At 40.3% G+C, this 20,425-nt stretch overlaps 1 protein-coding gene across 1 annotated transcript; it reads right to left on the reverse strand.

Annotated features, from left to right (window-relative positions):
- Window positions 1-928: 928 nt before the first annotated feature.
- Window positions 929-18,973, reverse strand: rgma (repulsive guidance molecule BMP co-receptor a). Its single transcript, XM_047389752.1, has 4 exons — window positions 17,052-18,973; window positions 9,485-9,600; window positions 7,343-7,866; window positions 929-3,388 (listed from the first exon to the last, which is right to left on the reverse strand). The coding sequence occupies exons 1-4, from the start codon at window positions 17,147-17,149 to the stop codon at window positions 2,693-2,695; spliced, it is 1,434 nt and encodes a 477-aa protein (XP_047245708.1). The 5' UTR covers window positions 17,150-18,973; the 3' UTR covers window positions 929-2,692.
- Window positions 18,974-20,425: the final 1,452 nt, after the last annotated feature.

The following is a 20,425-nucleotide window of genomic DNA, read 5'->3' on the forward strand; positions in this document are numbered from 1 at the left end:
TTAAGTTATCATTAGCGTATAGCATGCTCCCAGAGGACTCATCTGTATGTTTTGTAGTTTTTCTAAGCAGTTTGAGTTTTGAACCTCCAGAGATACCCATTCAGAGGGACTGGCTAATTGTTTCGCCCTTTTGTTTGGAAACGATTATTGATCTCTGCTTCTTTGCATGTTCTCACTATCATGATTCAAACCAAACAGTTGAAACCTTTATGGAGATGTTTGCACCACCAGATGATTCGTTCACAGTGCATTTGATTGGTAGCGGCAGGCCGCTGCTTACCTGTGTAAAATATATGGAAGCAGTAGAGATGGACACTGATTTAGCATCTAATTCACGTAACGATCAGATTGTTTTAATGTGTTGAAGCATAAATCCTTAACATTAAATGATTTTTTTGACTTAATCTGTTTTTCTATTATGACTCAACCGATATAACGGCATAAAGGTTAATAGGTGAATAAAATTAAAAGTGCTTTAACAGTTTTTTTTTTTTGTTACTGAACTATTTTGGTTTCCTTCCCGAACTAGATTTTCTTTAGCTTTACTATTCCTATGCAATAATTAGGAGTACCATCCAGACTACATAGGATCCGTGTAAGTTACATGCATTCATGGATCAGAAAAAAACATTTTGCACTGTTTTCAGGTTAAAAAAAAGCTAAATCAATTTCCAACTTTTCCTAATACAGCAGTAATATGTGTTCTTGTTTAATCTATTTATCTCTGTAAGACTTAAAAAAATAAAATGTTATGCTGTAGTCATACATTTTACTAAAACATGAAAGTGGTAGGGATTAGGACATCCAGTATCCCCACATTCCACATCTTAACAGCAGGAGGCAGTCAAACACTGCAAATTATAAGCAAAATTTGATTTTCAAAAAATGCTTTCACCGCTTAAGCACTGAGAAAAAGGAAGGCAGCTCGTTGACAAGACGTTGTCTTTTATTCAATAAATAACTTACATTATCAACAGCTGGCATATGGGACCACATAAGATTTACATTAGAACACAGTTTGATCTTTCTGGCCTATCCTGGTCAGCTATTTTGTACAATTCATTTTAACCATCAGAATGAAAAGAAAAACAAACATAAAGTGCATCAAACTCAAACACACAAACGCCACAGAACATTTTCCTACATTCTCTTTTTCAGGAAGGTCAGCTGCGTTAAACATCTATGGTAAACAAGTCTGTTAACATGTGTACTGTCTTGAAGACTGTTCTGTGGCGTTCGTGTTGTTGAAATATAATTAATAAATCAATTTTTTCAAACAATAGGAGGCTCACATTCACCAAAAACATTTTGTACAAAGGGGTTCAATTCCAAAAAACACAACCGGTGATATACAGATCTAAACACAACAATGCACAAAACATATGTACAATTCTCACAGAATATAAGTCGAACCAGATACTGTAAAACACACAGTTACATCTACTAACACAAGATCTGACACCTCTACTTTTTTGTTGTTGGAGCGTATGTAGAACACATTCAGAACAGCAGTGAGAAAGGCCTGCCGCACACTTCAGCGTAAACGATAAACGACGAAGGTAGTAACGGCATGGAACAGATGCTGCAGCTGAAAGATGTCCTCCAGGGAGGAGCATGTATCAACATGAACGCACGAGAAAAAGCAACTGTATTTCTTCACTGTATGGCAAACACGAGTTATGTACAATGAAGGTTCTCCTAATGTAAAGAGTTTGAGGCTGAGCGCTGAGAATTACATTGTTAGGAGGCAAACGTTGGCACAGGAGAGCGTTCTTTGGCAACAACTTCAGCCACGAGATCACCTTTTTTTTTTCGTACAGACGTGCTTATTGTTCAGCCATTGTGACTCAGTCAGGCCTCGGTCTGTAATGCTTAACACCGATCAGAGGTGACGTCTTCTGAGCCGAACAGACACCATCTTCATCGTCGTTAAAACAAAGCTGTCACACTCCAATTGGTTGGTCGGCCTCCTCCAAAGCGCCAGTAAAGTTGGTTCTCTTTTGCTGAGTTTACGCGTCAGGCTTGAGAAACGAACAGTGTCAGCTGAAACAATAGCGGGAATGGTTGTGTGTCACTGACAAATGACGCATTTCTATTAATTCCCAGTGGAGATTTGCTCAATTCTTCACACACATTGTACTAATGCGCACGCACACACACAAAACCTAACAATATGACTCATTAATCTCCACTGCAGACAACTGGAGACGATGCTCTGACATCCTTTTGGCTGGGAGCTTCTTCCGAAAATCTCAGGCTTTTCCAAAGCTGGAAACTAATCAAACATGGAACTGCCTCTGGCCTTAGGTTAACAAAAGCCCCCTGTCAGGTCCCAATCCCCACCCACTCCAATCCCCTGCTCAGGCACATGAGCCATGGCTGGCCCTGGCACCAACGTGCGGATCAGACGAGGCAGGATCAGCAGAGCCCTCTTTCTGCAGAAGATCATCTTGGGGGTTTTTCATACTTTTTAATCCTAGGTGGACATCCTGAGCTCTGGGATCTCTTCAAAGAGTAAAAGCAGCTAAATGCATGTAATGACAGGCGGGTGAGTGAGTAGTGTGCGTCGTCTTGTCATCAGGCTGACGTCAGTACCACCAAAATGGGCTGCTGGAGAAGCTGATATACGACACAGCGATGGTTCTTCCACATTCACTGACAGACACGACATGAGGAGACCGTGCCAAACAAACTACAGAGGAGCTGTGCTCCACAGTAAGATGGCCAGGATGTTAAGGACTAAAACCAAAAGGACATTTTTGCCTCTCTGTGCAGCGCTGCTTAGAGCATCCTTTTCATAGATGTGATATCTGTTGCTGTTTGAGTGGAGCATTTTTACATCCTCAAAAGCATAGTACGCTGCCATGGTGAAATTAATGTCTCCAGAGGAGAGGAGGTCAAACACGCAAGACTGGAAGTACAGATCTTCCACTGGAAGCCGTTCTTTGCACTTGGCCTTTGCAGACTTGTAGGTGAAGCCGTGCGTCCCAGCGCCGCCCCTGGTCCTACTGGCACTCTGAGTCGCCTCCGCTGCGTGGGCTCTGAAGCTCCGAAAGTCAATGCGCTGGTTGGCGGGGCAACCGTGGAGACACAAATACAAGTCCTGTGTTTCGCCTTCCTCCACAGAGTTTACAACCTCCTCTGGCATGCGCACGGCAAAGGTCAGGTAGCGGCCGACCTGCCGGACTACGATGGTGGTTCCGATGTACTTGGCCTGGATCTCCACGTGCTGCCCGGGAACCTTCTCCACCACTCGCAGGGTGTTGGCCCCGTAGCGGTCGCCTCCGTTCTTGGAGCCATCGGCGAACGCAGCCGGCAGGTCGTCCGTCTCTGCGTGGTACATCTTCTGCTCCACGCATTCCTGGAAATTCCTGAAGATGATTGTCAGCTGCAAGACAGAAAAATACATTATTAATAAAAAACATATCCTCAGTTTAAACTTGGTGAAAATAACTATTTGCCTTTAGTGGAAGATTGCATAATCAATCATATGTGCCAATCAGTAAGTAACTGTAATAAAGGTATTATACATTGCAAAAGCATTTACACCCTTACATTTTTACATTACAATCTTAAAAGTTTTTATGTGACAGATCAACACAAAATAGTACGAACTTGTGGAAGGGCGTAGATACATGTTTTACATATAAATCTGAAAAGTGTGGCATGAATATATTCAGCCTCCCTGAGTCATACCTTGTAGACTCACCTTTTACTGCATTTACAAGTATTTTGGAATATGTCTCTACCAGCTTTGCTCTTAAAGAGACTGACATTTTGCAACTCGCTCAAGTTCTTTCATCAAGTTTTGACGAAGAACATACGTGAACATCAGTTTTCAAGCCTTGCTACAAATTCTCAGTCAGACTTATGTATGGCTATAAATAGGCCATGGATATGCATCAATATAAACCATTCGTTGTAGCAGTGACTCTATGTTTAGGATTTACGTTTTTCTGGAAGGTGAAACTCGGACTCAGTACAGAGTCCTGTGCAGCCTCTAAACGGTTTCTTTCCCAGGATTGCCCTGTTTTTAGTTTTAACCATCTTCCCATCAACTCTGACAACCTTCCCTTTCCCCACTGAAGAAATCCATTCCTGACCTGATGGTGCCACCCCTATGTTTCACGGTGTTAAAGGTACATTAGTGGTAGTGGTTTTCCGTCATGCATAGCATTTTGCATGTAGACCAAAAACAGGTTTTGGTCTCACCGGACAGAGCACTTTCTTTAAAATGTTTCCCGTTTCCTCTACATGGGACTTCTTATGACTTTCTGTCAATAATGGCTTTCTTCTTGCCACTCCTCCATCAAGGCCAGATCTGTGGAGTGCATGAATAATAATGGTCCTGTCTCAAACCTGAGCTTCAGATCACTGCAGTTCCTCCAAAGTAGCCCTTTGGCTTCTTCTCTGATTCATACTCTCCTGACCTGACCTGACCTATCCGTTTAGGTGGATGGCCAAGTCTTGGTAGATTTGCCATACCTTTTCATTTCCATATGATGGCCTGAACAGTGCTCCGTGAGCTATCCAAATCCAGCCTATCAGATTACAGGGGGCCGAATACAGATACATGCCTCAGACTTTTATCCGTAAAACATTTTAGACAGAATGTGTCATTTTCCTTCCACTTCACAGTTATGCACTACTTGTGCTGGTACATAAAGTACAACCCAACAAACACATTGAGGACTTTGGTTGTAATGTGACAACATGAAGAAAGGTTCAAGAGGGATTAATACTTTTGCAAGGCTGTTAAAAATCAGAATTTAAAAGTGGAAAGGTCTATACTTTTGTACTGAGGACAAGTTTGTGCTACATCTACCCCCTTCTACCCCATCGAAGTGTCACATTTCAGGGCTGGCTTGACATGGGGGGAGGCTAAAGTAAACGCCCTCCAAAAACACGAGTCCCTAGCCATGTAAAAATCAGGCCTCAGTTTGCAGACACAAAGACGATCTATTCATAGTGCTGAAAAACCTGCTGGTGAACCCCCAGAACTATGCTTCGGGGAGTGGCGTCAGGCCAGGACAAGACGATATACGCTGCAGCTAATTAACCGGGGCTGGTCAGAACTCTCCAGGCTCTATTTCATGGGACACCAATGGGCCATTGTCCGAGCAGTGGTATGAGGACAGCCAAATGCTCTGTTGTCTGTTTTTGACAGGGGGTCTACACAACACTCTATTAGCCTGACAATTAATGTGCTGCCCCCACCCTGCAGCCACCTTCCTACGGCTCATTTCTTAAACGCTTCACTGAAGCAATCAAAAGACATAAGCCTCTACCGCTGCGCCCTTTGGATGAAGGCAGTTTTATTTGCTGTATGGTGAACAGTGTTACTACCAACATGGCTCTCTGCTATTTAAAGCAGATCTTTCACCAGAAGGCTCTTGTTTGCACAGGTGGCACTTGCTTCTGCTTTGTTTCCCCTTTTATTCAGAATCGAGCTCTCTCAAGGAAAAGCTGTCTCATTTACTTCCAAAAATAGCGGCACAAAAATGTAATTCCCTTAAAAGCTAAATAAGCCACAAATACTTAATAAGTGTCATTAAGAACCCCTGATTACAGAAAATTACAGTTTCTACAAATGTGAGTCCTTTTATTCCTCCATCTAAGTCCTACAGTTTTGGGCCTCAATTACAATTGCTCCTGAGGCTGCCAAATCCAGGCCAACTCCATCCAAATTATCCACTGTACCTTTAAACAAACTAATAATCCTGTGTGTTCTGCAGATAAAGATTTGAGAAAAACCAAGTATGCAGACAGTAATGGATTCCACCCCGAGGAGCAGAAACATCAGGCTGAGGCAAAGTGGAAATAAATCCTCGTGTTAACCTCTGATGTTGCTATGCTGCAACATGTCGTTTAGGAGGCTTATCAAGATCTCTGCGATCGCAGACCAGGCTTGGACTTCGTGATCTGTTATTATGGAGCTAATTCCAAACACTAACCAGACGCCACAGTTTGACAGGAGAGAAGCTGCACTGCAGGCTCTCAGAGCCAGACCACATCAAAGAGGAGGCGCATGCAAAAATTAATACACCAACAGCTTCCTGTCATGGTCAAGAAAGGACCTTAGGTTTAGTTTGGTCTTTACAGATATGATTTAATTAAGTTATTGAGCTGTTCAATAATCGCTATATTGTTTTTTTATTAGCAGTATTTGGGTTTGTGGGGCTTTACCTGCAGTGAGCTGCAGACACAGCCATAAAATCTATGGCCAAAAAGGACTTCAATGGATTTCTACATACTTTTTAGCATCAATTTTATCCTTATCGCAATATACCATAAGATATTATGATAAACTTTAAGGTCCACATCACCCATCCCTATTCCAAGTTATATACTATTACATGTTTAAATCTCAAGATTTTCCCGCAGTGGGAAGAGTAGGCATTTTACAATCCAAGGGTTGTGGGTTCGATTCCAGCTTCCTCCTGTGAAAGGCACTTAACACCACAAACTACTGATGTGTGCATTGGTGTATGTAAATTCATTATCTGTACCTTCCATAAATCACTAAACAACACAAAGCTAAAGCTGGGTTCTTATTTGGCATCGTGATAAAGGGCTACTTCACAGTTTTTTTGGCATCTAGACTAACTTTGTTTAGCTCTTAGTTGAATCTACCATGGATTATCATGGGCTAAATTCTGAATATTTAAAAACAGCTTGCAATCTGTGATGATTTTTTTTTTTGGGAAAAAAAAGTAGTGATTTGTTGACATCTAAAAAAAAACCCAAGGCTGATTAAAGAACCTTGATCTGAGGGTTCTCACCCGGAGTTTTTTGATAATGGAATAAGTAATAAAGTCTGGAAACATTAGTCTTGAACTGTATTTTTTCAAGAGTTTAAAAATGGTTAAAATCAAATTCCCGACTTTTTCCAAAACCCTAAACCCAGTGAACACTTGTACAGAACATCAAACATTAACTGGCAAGAAATACACATCATATAATGTGTTTTAACCCCATACGAATTTCTTAATACAACTCAATACATTTTTAGAGCAGAAGAAGATAGATCCCATAAGAGAAAGACTGTAGGCTAAATGAAATTGTTAATATCAAATGTTAGAACATGACAATTCTGTCTGATTGACTCAGCAGTTTTCATGCAAAAACATGGAAGAAATTATGACAGCGTAATAATTATGTCAAAAAGTTGCAAAAATTGCATAATTAATCATCGACTATGACAAGAAATCTCCATAGAGTCCATTATGTAAACCTTTTTCTGCAGAGAAGTTAGTCAGCAGATGTATTAAATGTGTATCCATCCCAGTTTAAGTATGTGTTTGCTTACATCATTGTATAGGATGAACTGATCTATCCTCACCTTGCTTGTGGCAGTTGCCAAAGATCCTGGAAGCACAGGCAAGTTGGTCACCTGAACCGACAGGAATTTGTTATGGATGAGGGGCCAGGCTCCTTCCACCTTGCATGTCTGAAAGTCATCGCCAAAGGTCCTGAGGTGGGGGTCTCCGAAGAAGCCGCAGTGGGTGTAGTTAGGCTGTGCCGAGTTACGCGTGAGACTGCGCTCGTAGTGACAGACCTCAGGGCCGTCGGAGCGCTCTTGGCTGTCGGTCAGGACAGGGGGAGGCGGTGGAGGAGGTGGCGGGGTCCTGGGTCGCGGCTGGAACGTCGGCCCCACCTTGGAGCAGTTCTTTTGGTTCATTAGGTCCTCGATGCCATGCTGGACGGAGTGATAGGCCAGGTCGCCCCTGCAGCTCCGTGCCAGCCGGCCTACACAGCTTTTGTACGCCCGCAGAGCCGTGCAGTACTCCTCCTCCCCGAGTCCAGAGTTTGAGGTGACAGCCAGATATTCAGTGGTACACTTGATGACCTTGCACTGCAGGCTCACTGTCAAAGGGACAAAGGGAATCAGAAAGGTAAGTATGTTGTTAACACACACAAAGCTGTAAATAAAAGGTAACATAGTTTTTTTTCTAAAACTAATCAATAATTCCCAGACCCTTTCAGCAGTCAAGTGGCCTATACAGCTGAATGCTAAAAGTCAAAATTGACATTTCACACTATAGACCGTCTACCAAATGAAAAAACAGACCCAGGACTCCTTGTATACGACCATATAAGGCATGCAGTTAATTATAAAGGACTGAAGTTAAAACCCCTCTTTTGGTTCCAATCCAAAACTTATAATTCATCACTCCAGTCCTGCAGATTGTTGAACTGCTGAACTGTTCAAACATATCTCAGAACGCTTAATTTCGACACCATATTTAACAAGCATCACCTTGGGCCTTTATGCGTAAGGCTGTTTCACCAAATGTTACAAAGCAAAAGTCATAGCAACACTTTGAAGTCACAGTTTAAACATTTCTGTAAAAAGCTTTGCCACAGCTCCTCACTCCACTTACCAACCACCTGACGTACAAACAATCTTCACCTCAGCCACCTCATTATGAGTTTGCTGTTTAATGGTAAGTGATTTAGGAGGAAAGGTGATAATACTGAGAAATGTGTAAAGTAAACTGACCGAGTTGTTGCCACCAGAAGAGTTCAGTTTGGTTTATTCAGTTCAGTTCAACACAATTCATCAACTCTTTAATATTCAAACTTTATCAATCCTAAATTGAAGACAAAACAAAACATCTGGAAAATTAAGCATTATGCTCATGTTTTTTTTGTTTCCAATTTATCCAGACCTGGAAATTTATAGAAACAGATTCCGGACTGTATAGGAACCCTGTGGATTGGATCTTTTTTACCTGGATATAAACTAGACTTGTATGGCTGAAATGCTTGATTTTCCAGGATTTTTATTCCGTCTTCAATTTTCTATGGACAAACAACAAAACTTACAAATAATTCTTAAGCACCAACACTGCAATTCTTGGGAACTTTTACAAACAGAATAAAGGGACCAAAGATTACAAAGTGTGCTTTAAAGAATCTGCATTTGGTGTAGGATTGTCCATTCCTTATTAAGTCGAAGATATAGATTTGGAAATATCTGAAGTGAGCCCAGATAACAACAAAAGGATTGTGTTGTTTCATGACTCGTAGACCCTATAGTTAAGACCGAGGTTAACATTTAGTCATCAAATGTCCTGAATCCAATCCATAGACAATAACAGATCTGATAATTAAATCAGTAAAGTATATTAAACTCAGATTGGCAAAAACCATGTAATCCAAATACACTCACAAAAAGTACTGCATAATACTATGATCTCATCATGAAAATTAATAATAATGTTTATGTCCACATCTATGTATATATATATATATATATATATATATATATATATATATATATATATATATATGTGTGTATATATATATATATATATATATATATTTTTTTTTTTATAATTTTAAAATCAAACAGTGCGAGGATGGCTGTATTGAAAGAGAAGCGATAAAATAAGTGAACTTCTACATACATTTTCCAGTGTGACGTTATCTTATCTGTATGGGTGTAAATATGATTTAAAACTAACATCGTATTTCTTACCGGAGGGGAAAAGTGCGAAAAACACTGCGAGGACTCTGCACACGTCAAGCGCCGAGGGTCTCCCTCTTTCCCCCATAACCATCCATCCAGCTCGGGGTCGCGCTTCGCTCCTCTCCCTGGTCACATGGGATTAAACAGTGGAGAAAAGTTAGCGGTGGAGCTGCAGCGTTCCCAGTGAGCAGACAGTCCACAAAAAAGTTTGAATCCGGACGCCGTCCTCCTCTGATCCCTGCCTGGTAAATAGAAAAAAAAAAGAAGCTTTTGCAGGCTTTTTCTGTATCTGAGCTAACACACAGCAGCTCCCTCTGCCAACATGTAAGTGGTCCAGAAGTCTCTAAGCGCGGAGCTCCGCTCCTCCCAGAGAGCGGAGAAGGTACAGCCTCACTCCGCGGACAAGCAGGGACACTCAGCCAATCACGGCCGCCCCCTCGGCCCTTAACGCTCCTTCTGCATGAGGGTTTCATGTTACACCTCGATGTGCAAACTTATTCGACTTTTAACGACCCACAAAGCTGCAGCCCGCAAAGCCATATGCAAGACACCTTTGTTTTAATGCGAGAACCACAGAAACAACTTCAGTGTGAAAAACATGAATATCAATAGAAACAGAGGGACACCACTGCAGCATGCAGGAATTGACTACCATAAACACAAAAAATATGTATATCCTTTTTTGGTCACTTCACCCAAATCAGCTGTGCCAATGGTTCACTAACTGTTCCAATTCAGTAAATACCAGTTACCATCGTTATGACTTGTCACTAGAAAAAGTCAAGTTGTTTCAATAGTAACTAGTACAACAACTGGACTTTTTAATGCTCATTGTGATGTGTCATTAAAAACAACAAAAAAACAAACAGTTAAAAAGAATAAACAAAACTATATTCACTGTAACTGTATGATTGGTTGAAGGATACGGTTTGGTTATGTGTTACATTTGTACTCAGACGAAACTTTAAAATTGAAAAATTGACAGTGGTTCTAAGAAGTTGGAATTCCCGAATGGAAAGTCAGATGATATGGCTGCCTTTTTTTTATTTTTATAAAACTTAAGTAAAATAATAGTAACAATAATATATTTTAAAAGTTCAAATTTATGATTTAATGGAAATGACAAGTTTACTTTGTAATACAGCCAAGCATAATCTTTATTTGTTTGTGTTGTCAAAATGGCAAATAATAACCAATTATGATTGCTTTTAACCTCACCCAATTACCCCCCAGATTCTACCAAAGCTGTATTTTAGTGGTGGTGATGTTCTTAACCGGAAAAGGGGCCCCAAATCCCATTCTGCTCCAGGCCCTATATAACCTTTGGACAGCCCTGTTGATCAGCACATCAATTTGCAAATCCCACTGCATCTCAATTAAGGAACTAGAACACTAATAAGTTAGGTTTGATGTTACTAGTTTCAGCTTTAGAAGTAAATAAAACACAGTGTAAGCATTCCTCTGCACTTGTTTCTGGTTCACCGTCATCCGTTTCAGTTCCAACTGGGAGTTCTAAAAAACCAGTAAAGGAACCCCAAGTATCCTAAGTTTCAGAACCATGGGTCTATGCCAGTGGCTTTCAAAGTACCACCTCAGTAAAAACTGGGATTTTCAAGTACCATCATCCTGACTTGGATGTTTTGACCAGTTTGTTGTGGTTTATCATAAAAAGAAAAAAATCTTATCAACGGGCGCTGCTTGATTGGTTAAAGGAAATAATTTATGTACACATTACATTCTTACTCATAAGTTTAAACTTTAAAGTCAGAAAAATTAACAAATGGGTGCCTAGAAGTTGAAATTCCAAATTGGAATGTTTCTCTCCAGCCCTGACTTCTTCATTGTCGGAGCACAATTACCATCATATCGTATGTCACCATTATGACTCTCCTCCCATCCACCACATGCATATTAGCTTGAAGAGACTTTTTAGGACCAAACAACATGTAAGTGTGAGAAAACTAATGATGTACGGACTTGCAGATTTTAACTGACGGGAGAGATGGTGCCTTAAGAAGAACATTTTGACAACTACATTACTATTCAGCTTTCAAATTTTAATGGCACTATGCCACAGATACAGTTGCTCAATCTTTATTTGTATTTACAAGCCAAATCGAAATCTTTTTACCCCCAAAGACTCACTAAAAGTCCAGCGCTGTGGACCATCGATATTTCCACATAAAAACATCCATGAACATCTTCATATCCAAGTGTTTCACGCATTCTTCAATAAAGTCTGGGGACAAGATAAAACTAAACACTAACGAATACCACTGAACGTTTTTAGATCAATCTGCTGGTTGTATTAAAAATGTATCATATTGGTTGTGATGAATTCTGTTTCCCAGACCTGATTTTTACTGTAGTTTATCATCAAAGGTAACAAATATAAGATTTACTAGCTCTTGGGTAACATAGTATAATGCATTGCTCAAAAAAATTAAAGAAACACTTCTCAACTGGACAGATCTCAACTGGAAAAAAATGCTGTATATCCATACTGATATGGATTGGGTAATATGTTAGGAGCAAAAGGATGCCACATCATTTGATGAAAATAAAAGTTATCAACCCACAGAGGGTTTAATCTGAAGTTACTGAGAAATTTAAGCTGAAAAACCGATGCAGCAGGCTTGTCCAATTTGCTGAAATGTCATTGTAGCAGCTAAAAATGGTGCCCAGTAGTTTCTAGAGCCCTAACGGGCTCCTTTTGAGATGACGTAATGTATCCAGAGGTATCTCATCCCAGATACTAACCAGGCCATCACTGAGCTCCTGGACTGTCTGAGGTGCAAGCTGGTGGCATCGGATGGACCCAAACACGATCTCCCAGAGATGTTCTATTGGATTTAGGTCAGGGGAACATAGAGGGCAGTCAGTGATATCAATTCGTTCATCCTCCAGGAACTCCCTCTTATCACTCTTATCACATGAGGCCGGGCATTATCATTCACCAGGATGAACCCAGGACTAACTGCACCAGTGAAAGGTCTAACAATGGGTCTACGGATCCCAACACCTAATGGCAGTCAGGGTGCCATCATTTATTCTATACAGATCTGTGCATCCCTCCATGGATATGCCTCTCTAGACCAACACTGACCCACCAAACATGACCAAACTGATTATGCCGAAGAATGTTTCAGGAAGCATTATGTTCACCGCAGCTTCTCGGAACCCTTTCATGTCTGTCACATGAGCTCAGAGTGAACCTGCTCTCATCTGTGAAAAGAACAGGGCGCCAGTGTCGAATCTGCCAATTTCAGTGTTCTCTGGCAAATGCCAGTCAAGCTCCACGGTGCCGGCCAGTGAGCAGAGGGCCTACAAGAGGACGTCGGGCCCTCAGGTCACCCTCATGAAGTCTTTTTTAATGGTTGGGTCAGAGATATTCATGCCAGTGTCGAGATGGAGGCCACTTTGTAGGGCTCTGGCAGTGATCATTCTGTTCTTCCTTGCAAAAAGGAGCAGAAACCGGTCCTGCTGATAGGTTAAGGACCTCTGATGGCCCTGTGTGGCTCTCCTAGAGGAACTGACTGTCTCCTGGAATAAAGTTTCATAACAAAAATCTATTTTTTACTTTGTCATTCCTTCTTCTGTTGTATTAAAAACTACAACCTCTAACAAAGGAACCTGCAGCCATTTTAAAATATACTCCTTAAGTAGAACAACAAATCAGAATTGGCAGGTCAGACCTTAAAGAAAACGGGACATCTGCATCAGCCAGGAAAGCCTGATCGCTACATCTCAAACCTAGAGAATATAGGGTTAATACCTTTGGTAAATCAGCAACAAAAAGAGAATAACATTTTTCCGTCATCGCTTCTTTTTTTTTTTTACTTTTGATTTATGTGCACTTGTATGTTATGTTAACAAATTTGACTAACTTTCCTCAACTGACCAACATGACATACAGATTTTGCCCAACTCCACTCCTCTTAAAAGACATAACACGTCTTGATTAGTTTTCATTTTCACAAATGACTACATTAGTGCTGCCTTTCACTGCCATTTAAGCTGAAAACCCACCTGATGGATGACTGCATATACGCTCAGGTTGTGGCTGGCTATACAGTATTTTTCCACAGGAGTGGTAAACGTCTGTGTGGTTGCTGTCAACCTCTCCCAGGTGATGGATCTGTTCCCATACAATGAGGTCTAAACCTACACATGTTTTTCAACGGGGGTGGCCCTGTGCAGGGGCTTACATCCAACACTAATATGCCCAGCGTTCACATCTGAAATGAATGAGTGCAGCTGAAAGCTCTAAGCTGCCACTCGCTGAAAATCTTTTTGATAAATTGTGGAATATTTTTTGGGTTGTGGCAGAAAGGCTGCGGCTGCTGCTCAACTCAGGAGTTAAATTGTCTTTTAACACCCTGAAGGCTTTGATGTGAATATTTTTCTGATGTGTTACTGTTGAATACCGGCTGGAAAAGCACCAGAGAGGACCAAATGTGATCATGCGTGTTCTATCTTTTACTCCGTTGCTTGCACACAGATCACTGAGGCTCATAATTAGTTATTAAATGACAAAACTGTCACTAGATGATTACAATAAGGTACAAATGGATTCTAACTGGGGAGAAGATACAGAATTTAAAGCAAAATTTTTGTTCTATTTTGCCACCAGCATTCTTCAATGATATCAGTTGTTTAAACATTTCGGCTTCCAGTCTTTTAAGTGTCAATTTGTCTTCATAAATGGAGCATTTTGGGCGTTATTTGGTGTTAATCTACAGATGAATCACAGCTAAGCATGGGCTCTTTACCAGTATCAAAATATACCAAGATTTAAAAAAAGGTTCACTTTTAAAACCACTGATATTTTCCATTTCCTATATCTTTCCTATACCTTTAAATGAGATGCCAGAGAATGTGCTGGAATGACTAGTTTTTACCTGCTGTAGATGGAGCATAACGTAACAGTGGTGCCCCTATCCCACCCACTGCTGCACACTGCCCAACATCTGGATGAAAAAAGATACTTAAACACAGGCTTTAATTCTTACATTGGTGCTGCTCAAACTTTTAGTTACAGCGTTTACTTCATTTACAGTTTAAAACCATTACTTAAACTTCATCCATTTTATTCATACACCACACATTATCTCTTTCATATATAGCTGATTGAGAATGTCAAACCTTAATGTTTTTCCTCTCAGCTCCAGAATATGAGAACATGCTTGTTTCACTCCCCACTGCTTCAACTGTGCGTTTTAATAATTATTGCATGGATTACACATAAGGATATAAGGATATTTATTGTAACTTTTATGGAGTTAACTGTGAGCAGTTACTAAATGTTGCATGGATTACATGGAAAGATCTCACCTTATTTTGACAATGAGTATATCTGTTAAGCAAATAATCAGAGGAAATAGCCAGCTCTTGCTAAGTACATGCTGTTATTCTGTTGTTACACTGTTAATTGTGCAGATGTGTTGAAATCGCATTCGATTGTTCGAATACAGATTGCATGTTCATGTCTAAAGTTTAATGCCACCTAAAAGAGAAAAAATTGAAGTTGACAGATTTGTTAGGTACTTAAATGATTCATTTCAGTTAAAATATCCTAAAATAGGTTAGAATTTAAATAATTTAGTTGAGTATTTTAAAAATTTTGACATTTAAGTAATTTTGAGCTTAAATGTAAATAATTTCCTCTCAGAAATAATATCTACCCAAATAAAATGTATGCCAAATTGTTGCACCGATTGCCTACATTTTTGTAGTTTTCCCGGTATTTATCTAAATTATAAGCTAAGTCTAAGCTTCAAAATCCAAATAACAATTAAGAAAATGCTACAGATAGCATTACATAAACTGTAATAATAATAAAAATGTTATGTACTTAGCAGCTGTAATAATAGTTACTGCTTTTATTGTTTTGAATAGCAAATTAGTTCTTGTTGCACATTTTATTTAAAATATTTGAATCAATACTGTAATACAGTGAAACCATGGTATTTAACTTAGGGTTATCATACCTCTAAAATCTTATACCATGCCTAAGCAGACCTTTGCAATGATTTCCAGTAAGCACTTTTGAATAACACCAGTCCAAATTTATTTAAACACTTTCTGCTTCCAGCCTTTCAAGTCTCAGTTAATTGTCTTTGTAAACGGAGCATTTTATTGCGTGTTGTCAATCTAAAATGCACACCCGCAAAGGCAATTTTAAATGTCATGTAAGGATATTTTAGAGATCAATAAATCAATCATAGTGAAACTAAATCAATTTCCACAGTCCTAATTCCTGTCACCAGTCAGCTGAAGGTGAGGAACGCTTCACACCAGCTGCCTGCTCCTGTCAAGCTACATGTCACTTTAAGGAATGAAAATAGGTGACATACTAATTATCATAGTTTGATTTGTTGATTGGATTTTGTCAATATGGTTTTACACCGAAATGCATGACTGCATTTAGAAATTATGGCGCTCCCATGCAGTTATACATAAAGATGCACCAATCGTTAGGCCTGAGATCAGAATCGCCGAATTTTCCCTTGATTGGACTCTGGCAGAGAGGCAAGATTTTTTTTCTATTCATTACATGAATTAAACGTAAGAACTACAATAATTTCCAATCTTTGAACACATCATTAATGTACTTTGATGCTTCTTTAAATGAAAGGGATAAAGAGTATGAAAGACATGCTTTGATGCATAAAAGGAGATTATCTTGTACTTGTTTCACTTTCTGTTGAATTCCAAACTACCAGCTCTATCAATGAACCTGCAGAGTGTTTTAATCTCCCTCATTTGGGTGTTATAGTTCTTAGAATCAGAAAAAAACTAAACAAAAAGTCTGAAATTGGAGCTGGCAGGTCAGACCTTAAGTAAAACCAGTAATATCAGTATCAGCCAGGTAAAGCCTAAGGTGCAGCTCTCATTTTAAATGTGGGGTAAAAATATAACATTTCCATAAATCTGTTGGTTTCATGCATCGTGTTAGGTAATGAATCTGTAAAACCACTCTTTTACATGAAGATACACTTTAAAAATCAAAATTAAACATTAGTGAACTGTTACATTCTGTATTCACTGAAGCCTGATCAATCTCGACAGCTTCTCTTTTCCCCGACAGATGGCGCTTGTTAGTTCTGATCTGAGAGCTGAAATCTTGACAAACGCACATGGCTTTTACGAGGGCAAGCAAACCTGTCATTAAATGTGAGCTGCACGGACAGCTTGGTTATTGCGCTAATTGGAGCTGTCAGGCTTTAAAAAAGCGAAAATTTGCATCCACCGGCTCATTTTTTACCTGTTCTAGGCTGTAGAAGATCATTCTTTAATGCGTGTCATATGAAAGTGGTTGTTACTGGTCTAAATGCTGTCATTCCAAAACAAAAAAGACTGTAGGAGCCATTTAATGGAAGTAAAGTGGGTAAATATAGTTTTTATGAGAAGCGGCATTTGTTTCTTGGCTCAAACTGCTGGATTAGGCTGCAGAAATTCACCTTTCCGTGTTGGAAAAGCAGCTATAATTTAGGACAACCTGTAAGGATCAATATGCAAAAGAAAGTTCAATCCCTAACATGTAAAACAAACGCAGAACAGGACATAGACCAACCTTTGCGGCTGCATGGGCTCTCCGCGACTCAGGAGTTCTGCAGGAACCCGGAGGACAGCGAACAGAGAGAAAACAGACTCCAGACCAAAAATATACATAGAAAAAAACAAAACTCCCCTCAAGACACCAGGCTGTCACACTAATCCGAAATCACACGCACTCAGCGGCTCTCTGAGTGTTATATCCATCGCTCCGTGCATTGTGGTGTCCGCCGGATCAATTCCTCCAGAGTCCGCTCTGCAGCCAAATCAAAGTGTCTCTTAATCTCAAGCAGCCAAATCTCGCACCCGGCGGACTCGGATCTCCCCAGCCATCACATAACTCACTCTACATCAGTCGATTGGAAAGGAGACGTTATGAGAGATTAGTTCAGGTAATTTGCCTCATCCAGGTTGTTAGTTATGGTCGAAGAGGAGGAGGAGCAGGAGGAGGAAAAGAGCCCAGAGAGCAAAGCTGCTGCCGTCTCTGCTGCTGCGCACAGCCCGATCCGCTGTCTGGATGTTGTGAAATGGCTTGTTAGAAAGTGTGAGGGAGACAATGATGGGCTCGGCGTGACGCCGCATGGAAGCCCCCCAAATCCCAGAACCTCCCACCCCCCTCTGCTGTTGTAGTTTTGCACTGGAGAGAAGTGGGCTACAGATCAGGTCGCAGCTGCTGTACAGAAACTCAAGAAATGGATCAAGCAATAATTCTGCTCTGTAAAACCAGCTGAAACTAAATGCACAGAGTGCTATCACTGATGATACTTCAATTACATGTCTTCAGACGTGCGATGAGGATTGCTGTCTCATTTTCTCTACCCTATTTCACAGTAGTTTCTGCACATTTAACAGAGTTGAAATTGATGCCTTCGTTTGATTGCCAACAAATAGCCCCAACTGTCAGATCAATTTACGGTATGACCTCAATCACGCCCATCTTTGCAGATCACAGGTTTGGGAAAAGACAAATCCATAATAATCAGGATTTAATGGAGGATCAGATGGACAAACACTTTGCAGCTGGGGAAGAGGGGGGTGGGCTGTGCACAAAAGCAGGAGAAAGGCTGCACCTGTGTTTTAGGATCAGACTGCAACAACAACCTCCCCCTCCCTGCTTTTAAAGCTTTCATAGCTTCAGATTCTCCTTACACTCCAGCTTCCCTCCAACCCTGTGTGGCTGGTTAAAGCAGCAGAAACGATCAGGATTCTCACAGCCTGCCAGGCTGATGTCTGACTGATGCAACACAAACTTGGAGCTCTTGAAAACCCGACTTTGCCAAATGAGCCCAGCTCCCTTCAGAAGTGACGCTGTTGCTAACTGCATAAAGCTGCAGTGCTTTGCAAAACTATTCATATCCTGAACTTTTTCTGAATTTGTTATGTTACAACTGAATGTATTTTATTGAGATTTTAAGTGATGAAGATCAACCCAAAGTAACGGATAATTCAGAAGGGAAAAGAAAATTTGTTACGAATAGAAAACTAAAACGTGTATTTGTATTCACCCACCCTAAATTTACAGCAGCATGTCTAGCTTTGCTCATCTAAAAGTTCGACTATTCTTCTTTGCTAAGTGGCTCAAATCCTGCCCAGCTGGATGGAGAAGATCTGTGAACAGTTATTTCTAAGCCTTGCCACAGATTCTAAATTGGATTTAGCTCTGGACTTTGGCTGGATCATGCTAACACATCAATATGGATGTGTTAGCATTGATGTGTTTCAGCCTCTAACAAGTTTTTTGCAAGATTGCTTTGTATTTAGCTCCATCCATCTTTCTGTCGACTTACAAAAGCTCCTCGTTGCTGCCAAAGAAAAGAGTTCCCTCAGCATGATGCTGCCACCATCATGTTTGACTGTAGGTGTAATGTATTTAGGGTGCAGTGTTGATTTTTCTGCAAGATGTAGCATTTTGCATGTAGCCAGAAATATTGAATGTAGGTCTTCTCTGTTAAGAACACCTTCTTCCACATGATTTCTATGTCCTATACATGGTTTGTGGCAAACTTTTAATAGGACCTTATACGACTTTCTTTGGACAATGACTTGATTCTTGCAATTCTTCCATGAAGGTTAGATTTTTTATTGCACTAATAGTGCAATAAACAAATTGACAACAAATAGTTGTCCTGTCAACTTGTTCTCTGACCTGAGCAGTGCAGCTCTCTGCAGGTCCTCCAGAGTTACCCTGACCTTCTTGTGTCTGAGGAATTGACAGAACAGCTGTATTTATACTGATATTAAATAACTAAAATAATAATTTGGTGACTTTTAGGGGCAATTGGTTCCACCTGATTTTATTTAGGGGTATACCAGCTGATCACATTGCATCATCCTTTAGTGCTTAAAGCCAGAAGGTGACCACTGTGATCTACACCTTCACTAAATGTCCTTCTCTCCCCATTTGGCCACTGAATTTTACACTGATGTAAGAGCAGGACATGAAGGAGTGACACCCCAGTATGAAAAGAATGGCTTTAAAGTTGCAGGATGCTGGCTCCCATCTCAAACACAGCTGGTGCACATGTTGCTTCTCTAAAGGTGTTACAGCCAAGTTAACATAACAGATGTACTTAACATGCCATTTTACTGATAAAATGCTCAGATCCTTCTGCACGCATGCATCACATTCTGGTTCATGGTTGGTTTTATAGAAAATCAATGGCAATCAGCCATGTGCTGTAACAATTATAGCAACAAAACAGGCTTTCAGTTATCCCTATACCTCTGGGGGCTAGCTGTGATTTGCCTCAGCATTGTGTTAGAAACAGAATAAAAATCTGCAGAGCTGAACATACCCATGAGACTACGTGTGGCAGGGATTACAAGCTACTTGATCCTACAGAAAAGTTTATTTTGCAAACTTTGTATGTGGAGATCATACGCTGTATTCCAACACAAAGACCAACTTGTTGATTTTGTCAAAGTTTGCACAGAGTTTTAAAATGTCAGTCAGTCAGTCATTTTCTACCGCTTATTCCATAGTGGGTCGCGGGGGAGCTGGTGCCTATCTCCAGCAGTCTATGGGCGAGAGGCAGCGTACACCCTGGACAAGTCGCCAGTCCATCAGTTTTAAAATGTCTCAGCTATATTTCTGCTACTTGATTTTTCATAACTCGGTTCAGTAAATTCAAGCAAGGCAGATTAGTTGAACACATTTTAATTTGCTTTTCATAAAAAATAAGTGTGATAAAAGAACATCAACACTGATTTTATCTAAACAGATTTATTCCTCTTTAAAAGATGCTGGCATCTAAGCATATATCTGCATGTTGGGCATCGAGAGGAGATGTTGCAAACTTGTATTCTGTTGCAGTGCTTCTGAGTCGGTCGCGCTTCGGTAAACATCGTATGCTCAGACTGACCTTTTTGTGCTTTTTGAGCTTCAGGTGCATA

Source organism: Girardinichthys multiradiatus, chromosome 2 (assembly GCF_021462225.1).
Source record: "Girardinichthys multiradiatus isolate DD_20200921_A chromosome 2, DD_fGirMul_XY1, whole genome shotgun sequence".
Taxonomy (NCBI): Eukaryota; Metazoa; Chordata; class Actinopteri; order Cyprinodontiformes; family Goodeidae; genus Girardinichthys; species Girardinichthys multiradiatus.